Below are 15,892 nucleotides of genomic sequence, written 5' to 3'. Positions count from 1 at the left end.
AAAAACTAAAACGAAATTATAATATTTTTCAACAATTCTAAATATTTAGGAATGACGAACACTCAATCATGGAATAGATCAAAACCTCAAATAAAATAAAATACTTAAATTAATTATTCATAAAAAAGATAAATAGAACTTCTAACCTTAACAAAGAAGATTAGTTACTGATAGTAGAATGAAAACAGAATTCTTCAGTATAGTGTAGGACGTATTGTGTGATATGTAATTCCCTTGTGTGTTATATATGAACAAGTTTTTAAAACCTAAAACCTATCGTTTAAAACTAAAATCAAAACAGAATCAAATCTAATTAAATCAAATATTTTTTTAATAATTCTTAACTAACTAGTGATCTTTCTTGTAATTGAAATTTAAAATTTGATATGTTACTTTGTTGAAATTATGGGCTTGCAACTTAATTTTAGACCACCTCTTAATCTACTTAAATTACCCCAAAATATATGATAACAACAAAAATTAGTAAAAATATTTAATAAAAAAAAAACTCAAAAACAGTCTTTTTTTTTTTTTTTTACTTCTTTAATTACAATATACACATTTATTGTTCTTCTTCTCCGGTTTCTCATTTTTTCACGGGGACAACTAATAATAATAATAATAATAATAATAATAATAATAATAATAATAATAGAAGAAAGTACATTCATAATATTAAAATTAATTTACCAATTATTTTCTTTAGTTGCCTAAAACAGTTTTTAACTTGATAAATCAAAGATTAATTTATCGCAGATCAGATCTCCATTTAAGAATTTATCGTTGGCCAATTGGTTGTTAAATGCACAAGACGAGATACAAATTTTCAATACTTTTTTTAAGCGAACTAGTGAACTAATTACTAGCCCAACCTAAATTAGTTTATTTACCAACTATTATAGCAAAGTTATTATCTACCATTAACAATAATTATATATATAATTTTTTGATCTATTTTCTTTAATTTTTTTCTTTTCTTGTTTCATGTAGTGAAAAATAGTTAAAATATTTTTAATTCAATATCTATAATTTCATATTCATAACATTCATACTTTTATATATATAATGTTCATAATTAATAAATTTTTATAATTAATATTACCTAATTTTAAGATATATATTTTTTAAATTATCTACATATGCATTAATAGATAATAATTTTAAATTATTTTAATATTTTTTAATTAATATTTATATGTATATTTATTTATTAATTTATTTTAATTTGATTAGTTAATAATTATTCAATAATTTATTTCATAATTTTCTTTCCTATTTTATTTTTATTTTTTATTTTATAATATATAATCTATATATAAAAATATGAGTTGTATAGTAAAATTATTAAAATATCTCTAATTTAACATCCATAATTTTATATATATAATATCAATAACTTTAAAAATATAACATCTATAGTTCACGGATTGAAATTGATTTGTTATTTATTATTTATTTTTTTATTTTGCAGGTCATAAAATAAACCAACAATTTTTTTTATGTTCGTTTTTTATTTTCAATAAATTGACACTAACGAGTTTGAGATTCTAGATTTTTTTTATCAGAGTTGCTACACATTCAAGTATTTTTTTATCCAAGTTCATCTAAGTAGGTCCAACACCAACAAAAATCACTCTCATTAAAAGAGCTCGCTTCTTCTTCTTCCTCTCACGTCCGCTGCTTCTTCTCTGTTTCTTTCTCCTTCTCCTCCTCTTCTTCCAAATTCGCGCAGGTTCTTCTTCTTCCCTTCTTCTTCTCTTCCTCTTTCTTCTTCTTCTTCTTCTTCCAAATTTGCACACGAAGGTTTTCTTCTTCTCCTCCTATTTCTTCTCTTCCTCCTCCTTCTCCTTCTCCTTTTTTAACGTCATCACTAATAACACTAACATTTGCAAACGTCCTTATTATTTCTGATTTTTTCTGTTGTCTTCATTAAATAATTTCAGTTTATTTTTTAATTTATTTCGGTTCATTTATGTGTTAATTTCGATTCACTTGATGCTGTTGGGAAGTATTGACCAAATTTTTTATTCACAAGTGAACCGAAATTAACACACAAATGAATTGAAATTAATTCACAAATTAACCAAAATAAACTAAAAAATGAATTGAAATTATTTAACGATGGCACCAAAGAAAATCATAACCAATAAAGATGTTAGCAAAATGTTAGTGTTGTTCGTGATGACCATAACAAAAGAGGAGAATAAGAAGAAGAATCTGCGTGCGCGAAAAAGAAAAACAAAATTAAATCGTGAACAAAAACACATTCAAATCCATCAAGTGATTTTGCAGCATTATGTGTTTCTTTTTCTTTATTTGATTAGATGAACAAGAAAAGAAAAGAAGATCGAACATGAGAAGTTTGGGATTTTTTTTTCTTGTTTCTTCTTTTCTGTTTGATTTTTTTTTCTCTTTTTCTTGATTTTATTCCTCTCAAAATAGTGAAACAAAAAGAATCATAAAAAATAATTCACTCAGAAATGAATAGAAATTATATTCAGAAATGAACTGAAATCATTAAGTAATTTCAGTTCATTCTAAATATAATTTCAGTTTATTTCTGAATATAATTTCGGTTCATTTCTGTTTTACACAATTCAAAACTCTTCATCCTCATCTTCTACTACTTTTTCATCAGGGAGAGAAGGAGAAAAAAAAATACAGCAGTAACCACAACAAAAGAATGACGATAAGGAAAAAATACGCGAAAAAAAAAGGAGGAGAATGAGGAGGAGGAAGAACGTGAAGAAGAAGAAGATGTAGCATCAGGGAGAAGAAGAAGAAGCGTGAGAAAAGAAGAAAGTGGAAAAAGCGCATGACTTAAAATCACTTGGATAAACTTGGATGTTAAAATTGTTTGAATATGCAGAATATCTTTTTTTTAATAAAATGTGTTGTTGTGGTAATTTGAAAATATTTTTTAAGATTAATCACATAAGAATTTAAAACTTTTATTTGAAATAAAAATTATATAATTGTTAACGTAATAAACTAATAATGAAGGTGAAATTTTTGCGATTTGATTGTCATAAAATTTGAAATAATTTTTGGTGTAACTAAATCAAAGAAGATATTTATAAAAAGAAAATTAATTGTATTAATTAATTAAAAAAAGTTATTTATACTTTCTTATAAGTGAAAATATAAGTAAGTATATACTTTTATTTATTGTTTGTGATTTATGGTTACTGTAGCATTACTCAAGTCGCACAATGTGGGCAAAGGATTGTTGTATTTCAAAGTTCAAACCAAGTTAATGCTCCATTAAGCAAAGGGAGATGAAAAGTATTTTGCAAGAAAATAAAAGATCCAATTGCTACAAGAAAATAAAATACAAAAATATTTCACATGAATAAACAAATCTTTTGTATACACATCCTTTTAGGGAAAATGCAAATTGCATAGCCTTAAGGGAAAAAAAATTAAATAAAACAATGAATCAAATAGCACACATGATAACAGAGATCCTTTTCCCAAAAAATAAAAAAAACGATCCTCCATTAACAAGCATGCATCTATATACTCCTGAATCTGAGGAATCCCAAAAAGTTAAACTCATGAATCATGGAGAAATCAACTCAAAGCTGTGCTCTCTGTGGTAACGTAGCTGCAAGGAGATTTGCCTCTCCATACGAAGTTGCTTTCTGAAATTAGCTATGAACATCTCTGCTCTTCTATCAATATCATCTTCATCCGCGGATGGATAGCTTATAGTCCTCTGAAGCCCAGGCCCAGGCCCACGCGAAGGCGAACCTTCCGAATCCGTTTCATTATCCGAAGAACAAATCTTCAGTCCAGGTGGATCATTGAAACTAAGATGCCTTTTGCCTAGTGAAGAAGCGCGGCGGATGAGGGATGCGGCATGCCATGTGCGGCTGATAATGGTGGAGCTTAGCAGAAACCTCACCTTCTGCACCGCCCTCTTAAGGCGGCTTAACAAAGACTGCTGCTTCTTCTGCTTCTGTTCGCTCATTTTACTCATCTATGTTGTGGTTGTGGTAGGTAGAAAATGATTAAGATGGTGCCTGGAAGATTAATTTATAGGAATGGCAAGTTAGGGGAGTTTGATAATTTGATTTTTTTCTTATAATGGAGATTATTAAGCTAAGAAACTTGTTAGGAAAGTAGTGTTATGCTACAACACATAGTTTAGTTTCGTGACGAAATTAATCACTCTGTAACCGTGTTATTAGCCTGATGGAAACTTTGTATCTTTTTGACATATCCAGCATGGTCAAAGGTTTGATTGGTACTTTCTCGCTTGTCTCCTAAGTCACAAGCTTATTTCGTGCTCATTGACACAGTCAAAGCTGATTGTAATTTTATAATGGGAGAGGAATCATCATCATATGAGTATATATATGACTCTTCTGCAATCATCTTAACCTTAGTTTTTTCCTTATCTGGTATAATTGGTTTGTTTGAATTAGTAAATTCCTTTAAGGGGAAACTTTCGCATCAAAGAATATTATGATAAGTCGATAAATAAATTACTATCGGGTGGAAGTAAAGCTTAGCTGTCAACATGACACGGTCTTTTCTTTGTGGCAGCCGCTTGAGCTTGTCCGGTTCCAAATTTTCAATCCTAACTCCTATGACTCCCTTTTTTTTTTTTGGGGACGGTTTAAGGTGGTAGATTTTTTTTTTACTCTTGGGCTAGCCCATGAATTCAACCCGAACACCCAACCCACCCTGACCCAGAACCCGGTTTCCTATTCTAAGCTCCTAAGTCCTAACACAGAGATGTAACTAACTCAAGCTATCTCATGGCGCAGTCCAGACCTTGGATCAATGGCAGCATCACCTGTCGTGCTGGGAGCTTCACCCAAGTTTGAATCCTCAATGAAAAATATAGAACCCATGTTAGTAATAGTAGTATGTGTGTAAGGAATATAGAGACTGCCCCTTTAATCTTTTTGTTTTATCTTCGACCCTTAGATCCCAACACATACTTTGCAGTTTGCACATTTTGCTTCTAGTCTTTTCTTTCCATCATGGGTTTTTCTTTTTTTGTTGTAGAAGTTGGTCAACTTTGACTAGCCTACACTAATTCATTTTGTACAGGAAAGGAAAATAAATAGAATGGCCCATAAAAATCAAAGAGGAATTTTTTGTGCCAATATCAATTTTTTTTTTATCTAAATTGTCTAAAAATAAAGATTGCATTAACTTGGAAGGGCATACATCATGTCAATTATACTATCCAAGTGCCTCGCTGGCCGCTCCACACTATGCTCTTAATTAATTAACAATTCCGTTACGTTACCAACAGTATTTCTGTCAATATCTGTCAATTTTAATTGGACTGAACTCTAAACCCACTTAATTTCAAAAGCCACATCCCCAATTAATCTAAATTAATCCCAATTTCACTAGTTTACCACACTAATCCTAGTTTACCCTTTTGTTGTTACCGTGGACACACTTCCCCAACTCCTATATCATTTTTCAGCGCCGCATACCCATCAGCCCTGTCGACAGGTCTTCTCGGCGCCGCCTCCGCCTGCCACCTGCGCAGCCCAAGTTGCTCTGTTCACCCGCAAGGACGCCGTCGTCTTCAACACCACAACACAACCCCACCGCTGCTGCTACTCATGGAGGTCGACGCCACCAATGCTGGTTCTCACAGAGGTTGATGTTGCCGCGGAAGCCCTTCTCGTCTGAAGGCGTCGATGACGCATTGCCTTCTCCAAGCTGCAACAGCAATCACGTATGTGTCCACGCCGCCCTGCTGCGTTTAGCCGCCGACCGTCGCACGCCACTCTCTGCAATCATCCCAGTGTTCTCCAATTGGTTAGTATATTGTTAGGGTTTTAAGTAACAGTAGCTGTTTCAATTTTGGTATTCATATTTCTTATGTGATGCTCCTGATTTTTGTTGGATTCATGGATTTTTCATTGATTTTAGTTGGATGTTTCTTCTGAAATAGTTTCATACAATTTCCTTGTAACTTTTTTTTTGAATTGCAGTTCATTGAGCTCCTTTAGTTCATGCTTATTTTAATGGGAATATAATGATATGTATATTGATTTTAAGGTCAAATTTTGATTCTGAACTTTCATGTCATGTAATTTCATTTAATTTCCATTTACTACTATGTGTTTGTTACTTGGTTATATGTATCTTTAGTGTAACTTTGCTATTTTTAGCTATATGCTATGATGAGTTTATTGGCTTTTTAGTTATATGCTACAATGGAAACAACATAGAATTGGATTTACCAAAAATCTATCATTACTAAACACTAATTCCCTATGATTGTGTGCCTGCTATAGTTCAGGGATGTGAAGAGCAATAACATATTGCTTGATCATGAGTTTAGGCCTCATGCAGCGAATTTTGGGCTTGCTAAGACCTTGCAGCGTGAGGCAGGTGACAGAGATGCTGGTGCTGGTGCCAGTGCCATGTCCAGAGTTCCTGGATCATATGAATACATTGCCCCGGGTAAGTTCTTTGGTAGATTTTTGGGTATTATTCAAATGGAATGACAACACCATTCAAGGAGAAGTAATGACCATCATGAATCATGATAAATATCTAGCAGCTTAGTTTAGACTATTGAGATGTGTCAATTTAAGTTAAGGTTCAAGTTATTTGTTTTGGGAAGCTTTATTGCTAATATCTACCTAATTGATCCACTTGCAGAGTATGCTTATACGCTCTATATGCTTATGATGAGATGTTGAATTAGTCATAAATGGCTAGTCTTTGTTTATAACTATGAAGAATTTATTCTATTGTTGATTTAGGAGCAAAGCTTATAAATGATTGATCACATGGTGCTTGACATGAATTCCTAAGAGAAGGCTTGTTCTAATTTTTCGGGAGATGCATAGATGGAATGAAAAGAAACAAAAGCTTGTGCAGTATAGAAAATTCTTTGATAAGATCCTTGCCTCACCTGTTCTTACAAATAATGAGATGCTCAAAAAACTTGTTGAAAGCCAACTTGTATGTTCTTTAGGAACAAGGAGTAGAATGTCATAACATTTCTTTGTGTCCTTTAAATTCATTTAGGCAGAAATTGTACTAGCTTAGTAGATCCATTATTTTTTGTTAAATTATTCTATTATAGTTTCTTAAGATGCTTTGTTTGATTAATTAGCATACAAGGAGAAGTTGTTAGAAATGAAGACGGCAGAGATATTTAATTTTTTTGATATGTTAAAGATGCTTCTCCAGATGATATCTTTTTACTTTTGTTAAACACTTGTTTTGTTTTATCCGGTTAATACTTGGATGTGTCTTCTATTTAAAATTTGTTTGGATGTGTCTTTAATGAATGTGTCTTTTGTTGGAAGTGTTTTTAATGGATGTGTCTTCTATTTAAAACTTATTTGAATGTGTCTTCTGTTTAGAACATCGATGTTGCTTTTCAAGACTAGTGAACTTTCTTTGGTTATCTCTCGTAAAAAAAAATTTAAGTGTAAAGTTGCCTTCTCTGTTAAGACATTGATATGTCTTTTTACATTTGTTAAACACTTGTTTTGTTTTAACCGACTAATGTTTGGATGTGTCTTTAATTGTTAGATGTGTCCTTAATAGATGTCTCTTGTGTTTCAAACTTCTTTGGCTGTGTCTGTGATGGATGTGTCTTTTTGTTTAAAACTTGATTGGATATGTCATTAATTTCATAACTACTTAAAATCAGGTAAGATTTAATTCGTTCTGACGCACTTAATCTAATCTTTGAATACAAGCTACTCCTACCTTTAGCAAAGAGGACCAACTTTTGATCAAGACCACAAAAATAAATAAGAAATAAATAATGATTTGTCATATAATCTGAACATAATTAACTACAACCCAAAGTTCGATGTTTATGAAACTAAACAATAAATTTTAAATTTGAGAAGAATATTATGTCATATTCTAAGGTTGATAATACACGAGCAAACATCATGTATGAATAAAAGGCTTATAAGCAACACCACTATACATTATAGTTGGCATCTAATTTCGTCAAAATATTGACAGCTTTACAATTACCTATGCAAAAAGCAAAAAATTTGACATAAAGGATTTAATTAACATTTTAAAACAAATCAATTAGTTATTATTTTGGTCAGTCTCAGCATCAAAAGGCACCACAGGGTCTTCATATGGATTAGAATGTCTTGATCTATCTGCTTCAGTTGTCCCTCCCAACATATAATCCACTAATATAGATAAGAAAATTAAATTTGAAGGTTAGTAATTTATGTAATTAAGCACCAACTATATTCCAGAACTAAGAAACATAATCATCAACCTGAATCACTTATCTTCATACCAAAATGAGTCGGACTCCTTAAGCAACAACCAAGTTTCAAATTTTATTTATTATTTGATGGAATATGAATTTAATTTAAATAAAATTTATATTATATTTAATAATAGATAAAATATCATGAATAGAGAGATAACATTATTGCATAACTGTAGTTCTACAGAATTTCCACAATTTGTTTGTAAGTGGTTCCACTTGAGCTTCTATCTAATAGATCTTTTTAACATATTTTTTATCTTTTTAATTAACTTTTTTTTATTAGACCCAAATAGAAGAACCTTCTTATCAAATACTATTAGACAGTGTTTGAAAAGCTCATCTCTAAAAATAATATAAAGAAATAAAGTTGGACAGAAACGGTTCAATAATTTAGCAATTAATGGAAATGCATCTTTGAAAAAATTAAAGAAATTGCTCCTTCATTCATGACCTCATGTGTGATAACATTATTCTTAATATTTTGTACAAGAGAAAGTAATTAAAGTAATTATCAGAAATTAGATTCATGGTTTTATGGCAACTGTTTATCTTTCAACTTAAGCAGAAGAATATACTTATATCATAGAAAGATTTTAATATTATAAAGCTTAAAACATGATAAAAAAGATTTTTCTAACATTTATGTCACAAACTATAAGTAAATGCACCTAACTATAATTACCTCTTTATTATAAATGATACTTTTTAGTACATCAGCAAGAATTTGCAACATTTGTAGCATGTTTATCCTATCTCTTTATCTGTCTTCATTGGTCATTAGTTGAGAAAAAACTTGGCTAGAACTTATGTCAGGACAAGAATCTGATGAGAATTCTTATCTACCTTTTCGTGCAATATTTCAAAAGTAACGTAAAAATTCCTTATATATATATATGGTACACAAGCCTTCATTGGATTATATATCTCAAAAAACTTGTTTTCAAAATAATATTTAAGCTTCGTGAATAATAAATAATGTCTTATCATTTTTGTTAACATCATCCTACTGTTGTTCACATTAATTATTTCGTTCGTAAGAGTCCAAATCTAATTATTGATTTGGAAGAATAAAAGAAAAAACAAAGAACTCAGGATAAGTATCATGCATACCTATGCTCTATTAATGGGTTGGACACATGTTACCCTTGAGTAGTAGTTTCCCTCTATCCCAGTTTATTTGCTATATAATCCTCGATCACCTACTTTTCATATCAAACTGAACCAAATTCACAACAAACTTAGGAGAAATCTCTGATCACGCAAGAAACTGCTCATGCTCAGTATAGTAAACAGAAACAATTAAAGACTTAAAGTTATTAAAGCCACACCTTAATTAATTATCATATAAATAACACTTGCAACGAACAAAACCCACTCTTAGCTTCCTTCACACCAGAAAGAAAAAAGATGGAACCAACAAGAAACCTTGATCATCATCACGGTGGTGACCATCACTTTATTTTCCGTTCCAAGTTGCCCGACATTTACATCCCAACCCACCTCCCTCTCCACACTTACTGCTTTCAGAATCTCTCCCACTTCAAGGACCGTCCTTGCCTCATCAACGCCACCACCGGCGATACTTTCACCTACGCCGCCGTCGAACTAACCGCCAGAAAAGTCGCCGCCGGACTCAACAACCTAGGTGTTCGTCAAGGCGACGTCATCCTCCTCCTCCTCCAGAACTGCCACCAGTTTGTCTTCGCCTTCCTTGGCGCCTCCTACCGTGGCGCCATCGTCACCACCGCCAACCCGTTCTACACCCCCGCCGAGGTCGCCAAGCAGGCCACCGCCTCCGCTGCTAAGCTCATAATAACTCAGTCGTCCTTCGTCGACAAGGTAAAGGATCTGGCCAGGGACAAACACATCAAGGTCGTGTGCATCGACGCGCCGCCGCAGGGGTGCCTTGACTTCTCGGAGCTAACGGAGGCGGATGAGGGCGACATCCCTGCCGTCAAAATCTGCCCGGATGATGTAGTTGCGCTACCGTATTCGTCCGGCACGACGGGGCTCCCAAAAGGGGTGATGCTAACACACAAAGGGTTAGTGACGAGCGTGGCGCAGCAGGTGGACGGAGAGAACCCCAATTTGTACATTAAGCGCGACGATGTGGTGGTTTGCGTGCTTCCGCTGTTCCACATTTACTCGCTGAATTCGGTTCTGCTGTGCGGGCTTCGAGTAGGGGCTGCAATCGTAATAATGCACAAGTTTGAGGTGGTGGGGCTGCTTCAAGTGGTTGAGAAGCACAGGGTGAGCGTTGCGCCATTAGTGCCTCCGATCGTTCTGGCGATAGTAAAGAGCGGGGAGGTGACACGCTACGACTTATCGTCCATTCGGATGGTGATGTCCGGTGCGGCCCCATTGGGTAAGGACCTTCACGATGCTTTCAGGGACATGCTTCCTAATGCCACCTTTGGTCAGGTACTGTCAATAAAAAAAAAAATTAAAAATTTAAAAATTTTAACTCTATCTTTATGTGCAGATGATGGTGGAAACTCAGGTTAAGTAAACTTTACGTGAAGTTGATACTTGAGGGCCGTTAAATGATTTGATTGATTTGACTAAATTTTCATCCAACGGCTCTTACGTATCAACTTCAAGTAAAGTCGACTTCACTTGAGTTTTTATCGTAGATGATAGATTATAATCATTAAATAATTTGTTATGTTTAATTAAATTATCATTTAACAACTCTCGGTTATCAATTTTATTTAAAGTTAACTGCATTTTTAACTATTTTTTATATATTCTTTTTAATTTTATCCGAAAATAATTTGATATGACACCTTCCCTAACCATTTCTTTGCCCTACCAGAAATTATTGCATGATGTTATTATGAATTATGATGTAGACCTTTCTCTATCCTCAATTATTTTACATCCCAGATATAAAATAAAAAACTGAATGTTACAGTGCCTAAAAATAGTGTCTATCTATTAAAAAAAAATTAAAAATTAATATTTAATTTAAAAGATATAAAAATAAATTATTTTTAAAAAATTTAAAATTTATCAAAAAAATAAGTTAAACAAAAATTAAGCAACAATTAATAAATTATAGAATTGGCCAAATAAAAATTAGATTTTCAGGAAATAGCAAATTAAAACCTTTATTTTACTTAAAATAGCACGCTTTTAGCTAGAAAAGGAACTGTGTTATTTAGATTTTTTTTTTTATCAATAATAGGCTTATCATTGTAATTACTTTTTAGTGAGAGTACATAGTATATAAGGTGTAATAACTCAATAAATATTTTTTAAGAAAATTTTTCATTTTCTTAAACAATGAGAAGAACTTATTTTTCTCCATCTCTTAATCCCTTTTGGTTCATCAAACCATCAACATCACAGCTTGAACAGCTTAGGGTATGAGATTTTCTTCATGGTGCGGTGAGCGTGGAAAGCAATCAAGCTATGAATCAAATAAAAAAAAGTTGTGAATTAAGATCCGATCTAATTTTACCATTTTCTTTCTATCCCTAATTTTTCTTTCGACATTTTCTTTTCCCATTCTTATTTCTTCCTTCAAACTTATCCAATAGAGTTTGATAAGAGGTTATTTCGCAAGATTCTTTCTTGGTGAACATAGCTGTTCCGATCAACGAGTTAGAAGGAAGAAGATCTATCCTTATTACTCTGTGATTCATTGATTTCTCAAAATGGCGAATATGATAAACAGATCTTCCTATTGTAGAGATTGTGGAGCTACATTGCCATGTTCTCATGGTAACAAGCAAGGCCATACAGAAAAGGTATGCTATAAGAAGCATGGGTACTCCTCCCATTTCTATCAACGGCAACATAACACCACCATCAATCATGTGATCACTGAGGGGCATGATATACTCAGTGACAAACAATTCTAACTCAATTGTCTCAAAGAGAACACTGAAATATCAAGATCTGGGTTTACTCTAGAGCAAAGATTTGTCTTGTTAGAATTGATTAAAGACAAAAGTGTGCAGCAACAACCTCATAATACAAATCAAATTTTAACTAATTTCATTCAGACTTCCATTCCAGGTAAAACCATTGCATTACATTTTAATGCGAGAATTATGAGAATTATCACTCTAAAATCTGCACTATGGGCCATTGACTCTTATATAACAGATCATGTGACTTTTGACTTAAAAAATTTTGCAAGCTTTTAAAATATTGCTCCAATCAATGTGATATTGTCAAATGGGACCAAAACTGTTAGCACTATCATTGACACAATCACATTTTCTAAAAAATTTTTTCTCAAAAATGTTTTATATATTTTTTTTTATTTTAAACTAATCTCTATCTCAAAGTTAACCTCAAACTTACATCGTCAACTGTTAATCAATGATAAATGTTGTGAGATACAAGATCGATCTACATCAAAGGTGATTAGCATTGCTAAGTGTATAGAAGGTTATATACAATGAATAGAGAATCAATTTTTATTTAATTAATAATGCGCTACGAAAAGAGAAAGGGGAAGAGAAAGAGAGAAAAAGAAAACTAGGTGCCAAAAGTTTTCTAAATTATGAGTGTTGAAAGACTTTTGATAAAGAAACGTAATGTGATTGCTATAGTCATTGGGACAGATGAGTAAGCAAAGGCAACAAAAAGTAACTACACAGACACAAAAATTAAATGTATGAACAGCCTTTAGGTCTTAGGATCGGTAAATCCGGTGTGTCCTTGATGAGCGAGCAATGTTACGAAATTACCCTCGCTCAACACAATAAGCATGATAAGATTATTAGAGCGTGTGTGCATGCAGGGTTATGGGATGACGGAAGCAGGTCCGGTGCTTTCGATGTGCTTAGCGTTTGCAAAGGAACCTTTTGAGGTGATATCATCAGGTGCGTGCGGGACCGTCGTAAGAAACGCAGAGATGAAGATTGTAGATCCTCTCACTGCTGCTTCCCTCCCCAGAAATCATGCCGGTGAGATTTGCATCAGAGGCAACCAGATTATGAAAGGTACAATGTCGTCTCGTAGGAGGAAAAATGTCATTTTTATGCCCAATCACATACATATTCAATAGAAACTTATTCTGTTCATGTATTTCTTGTGACCTATCTTCTTGAGTGTGAAACTGATCATAAACAGAATAAGTTGGAAAGAGTTCAAATAACACATCAATATTCTTATTAGAAAGTCAACAAGACTGTATATATATAGATAGGTGAAACTTAAATATAGTTGTGACATAATGTTATGGATGGGTAGGTTACTTAAACGACCCTAAGGCGACAGAAGATACCATAGACAAAGAGGGATGGTTGCACACGGGTGATATAGGATATATCGACGACAACGATGAGCTATTCATCGTTGACCGCTTAAAGGAGTTGATCAAATACAAAGGATTTCAAGTGGCTCCCGCTGAGCTCGAAGCTATGTTGATTTCTCACCCTAACCTTTCCGATGCAGCTGTTATAGCGTAAGTTCTATGTATGTACATAGATATATAGATAGATTCCCCATATTATTTGGAGTGTTAGAGTGAGTAACTTTTGTGTTTTGTAACCATCAATTAGTCATCGATAATATTTTTAATGGTGTGAGATTACATCCAATAGTAGGAGATCATTCACTTTTTTTTTTTTATGGTTAAGTGCTGGCCACAAAACACAAAAGTTGCTGGCTCATAGACTTTCCCTTATTTGTTTTCATAATTATTGTAACAACCGGAACGTTACATTAATTGGTTTCAGCATGAAAGATGAGGCAGCAGGAGAGGTTCCTGTTGCATTTGTTGTAAGATCAAACGCGTCTAAGATATCGGAGGATGAAATCAAGCTATATATCTCAAAGCAGGTAATTGAGGAATGAAATACACAAATTACCCTTGAGCACTTTATTTGGTTGATTTTTTATTTTATTTTTTGTGACAGGTTGTATTTTACAAGAGAATCAACAAAGTTTTCTTTGTGGATTCAATCCCAAAGGCACCGTCAGGTAAGATTTTACGAAAACACCTCAGAGCAAGGCTTGCATCTGGCCTTGAAATTTAGTCCCAATTAGAAAGTTTTATGACACGGCCCAAACTACTTGTGCATATTGGAGGCCCAATCTATTTTGTTTTCCTTTGTCACTAGCCACGGTGGCCCACTATTACAAAAGACACCGAACAATCCGTTTTTGGGTATTCTTCTTTTATCTCGAGTCTGTAACATAAAGCTTCCAAAAAGCAAAAACTATCTGATTTTTCATGTTTGTGTCTCTGTAATCATAAAGTCGTGGTGCCATACCAAAAAGGAGAAGGAAAAGTATAAAAATATATTTGTTATTAATTAAATATATACTTACATTATTTTTAATTAATAAGATAAAAAAAATTCATGTTTAGTCATTAAAAGAATACTAATATTAAAATGATATTTATTATAAAAAGTGTATGCTTAACGGGATGGTATAAGTTATATTTGTAATGATTGCTTGACAAGAATGAAGCTCATACAAGTTGTTTGAGCTGAAATTTCCAACGCTATAAAAGACCAGATTATTAATGTACTATAGTCTATGAATAGAAAGAACCTTTTCATGGGAGCTCTATTTATTATTATGATTTCAATTAAAACATTATCTACGTAGAAACTTTTGTTTTCATGTGAAAGTTGATATTTAAAAATGGTTAGATAATTTAATAAATTTGACTAAATTATTATCTAACGATTTTTAATTATCAACTTCATATAAAAACAATTGCATATGAGTATTTATCTTACCTATATTTAGATTCTTATTTATTATTGTGAATTTAATTAAAAAACTAATTATTTTTAAGTTAATATAATTTTTTTTAAATTATTCTTATATATTAAATTCTAAATTATTCCAATTTTTTAATATTAAATTTTAAATTATAAATTAGTGTATGTTTTCATATTCTGTATGGGATAATATATAAAAATATATAACTTTTTTTATTAAAAAATTAAATTAAACAAAAAGTATATATAGTAATTATTATTATAAATATTTTATAAAGCTATAGTTAAATCAAAGTTTAACTATTTTTAATGTTAAAAATATTAAAAATAATTAGTATTTATCTTAACTCATTTGGATTGGTTGAATAGTAATTATCTCACTTATCTGTTTAAGTAGGTATTAGGAGTTCGAATTTCACATTGTGTATGTAACAATTCATTGACTAGCTAGCAGTAGACCATTAATAAATATAGTTTCAATCTGTAGTGGATTAGTCATCGACCTATAGAGTTAGAATACTCTGAAAATAGTATTTGTCTTTAAAGTAGAATAATTTCTCATTAATAGCAATACTTGTAGAGATTTATCTTTATTAAAATTTATGTGAAACAGTTTTATTTGTTGATATCATATTCATTCTTGAAATCAAAACAATATGATTATTAATGTTGTTACTTATTACAATTTCACATTTTATGACATGATTACTAAATTTCAAAACTTATAGACTTACGCCTTATAAAAACTATTATATTGATTAATATTTCTCGATAACATTATTGAAATACCATCGTTGAATATTAGTTTGTGTGAAGAAAAATCATAATCATTTTTGTTATTTAATATATAATTTATTCTACTGAAAAATAAATTATTATCCCCTAAATTAGTAAATACAATTTTATCAATTTTGTACACTATTTTATCCTGTAATAATTACCATTAAAA

At 31.9% G+C, this 15,892-nt stretch overlaps 3 protein-coding genes and 1 long non-coding RNA gene across 5 annotated transcripts; 2 read left to right on the top strand and 2 right to left on the bottom strand.

Annotated features, from left to right (window-relative positions):
* Positions 1-3,562: 3,562 nt before the first annotated feature.
* LOC112723544 (uncharacterized) lies at positions 3,563-3,973 on the bottom strand. The gene has a single exon (XM_025774947.3). The coding sequence runs from the start codon at positions 3,971-3,973 to the stop codon at positions 3,563-3,565; it is 411 nt and encodes a 136-aa protein (XP_025630732.2).
* A 1,463-nt stretch (positions 3,974-5,436) lies between these two features.
* On the top strand, positions 5,437-7,183 carry LOC112723545 (LRR receptor-like serine/threonine-protein kinase HSL2). Its single transcript, XM_025774950.3, has 3 exons — positions 5,437-5,793; positions 6,281-6,444; positions 6,750-7,183. Exons 1-3 carry the CDS (start codon positions 5,636-5,638, stop codon positions 6,770-6,772), a joined length of 345 nt encoding a protein of 114 aa, XP_025630735.1. The 5' UTR covers positions 5,437-5,635; the 3' UTR covers positions 6,773-7,183.
* A 570-nt stretch (positions 7,184-7,753) lies between these two features.
* On the bottom strand, positions 7,754-9,494 carry LOC140176437 (uncharacterized). Its single transcript, XR_011867977.1, has 2 exons — positions 9,359-9,494; positions 7,754-8,159 (listed from the first exon to the last, which is right to left on the bottom strand). It is a non-coding gene; the product is annotated as an uncharacterized lncRNA (long non-coding RNA).
* On the top strand, positions 8,504-14,528 carry LOC112723543 (4-coumarate--CoA ligase CCL1). Of its 2 annotated transcripts, none has more exons than XR_011867976.1 (5): positions 8,504-10,669; positions 13,005-13,206; positions 13,457-13,681; positions 13,945-14,047; positions 14,125-14,528. XR_011867976.1 is itself a non-coding variant. In XM_025774945.3 (5 exons), the coding sequence occupies exons 1-5, from the start codon at positions 9,656-9,658 to the stop codon at positions 14,242-14,244; spliced, it is 1,653 nt and encodes a 550-aa protein (XP_025630730.1). In that variant the 5' UTR covers positions 8,504-9,655; the 3' UTR covers positions 14,245-14,528. The 2 variants fall into 2 exon arrangements, 1 of the variants encoding a protein (XP_025630730.1); XM_025774945.3 differs by having other exon boundaries at positions 13,457-13,670.
* The last annotated feature ends 1,364 nt before the right edge of the window (positions 14,529-15,892 follow it).

This window comes from Arachis hypogaea, chromosome 11, assembly GCF_003086295.3.
Source record: "Arachis hypogaea cultivar Tifrunner chromosome 11, arahy.Tifrunner.gnm2.J5K5, whole genome shotgun sequence".
In the NCBI taxonomy this organism is placed as follows: domain Eukaryota; kingdom Viridiplantae; phylum Streptophyta; class Magnoliopsida; order Fabales; family Fabaceae; genus Arachis; species Arachis hypogaea.
Note: the sequence above shows the minus strand (reverse complement) of the source record. Positions and strands in the feature narration are given on the sequence as shown.

Bases quoted from the DNA above. Each gene is read 5' to 3' on its own strand.
- LOC112723544 (XM_025774947.3), bottom strand. From the start codon at position 3,973: ATGAGCGAACAGAAGCAGAAGAAGCAGCAGTCTTTGTTAAGCCGCCTT.
- LOC112723545 (XM_025774950.3), top strand. From the start codon at position 5,636: ATGTTGCCGCGGAAGCCCTTCTCGTCTGAAGGCGTCGATGACGCATTG. The intron at 5,794-6,280 runs GTTAGTATATTG...GCTATAGTTCAG, and splicing joins ATCCCAGTGTTCTCCAATTG to GGATGTGAAGAGCAATAACA. The intron at 6,445-6,749 runs GTAAGTTCTTTG...TTGTTGATTTAG, and splicing joins ATATGAATACATTGCCCCGG to GAGCAAAGCTTATAAATGAT.
- LOC112723543 (XM_025774945.3), top strand. From the start codon at position 9,656: ATGGAACCAACAAGAAACCTTGATCATCATCACGGTGGTGACCATCAC. The intron at 13,671-13,944 runs GTAAGTTCTATG...AATTGGTTTCAG, and splicing joins TCCGATGCAGCTGTTATAGC to CATGAAAGATGAGGCAGCAG. The intron at 14,048-14,124 runs GTAATTGAGGAA...TTTTTGTGACAG, and splicing joins AGCTATATATCTCAAAGCAG to GTTGTATTTTACAAGAGAAT.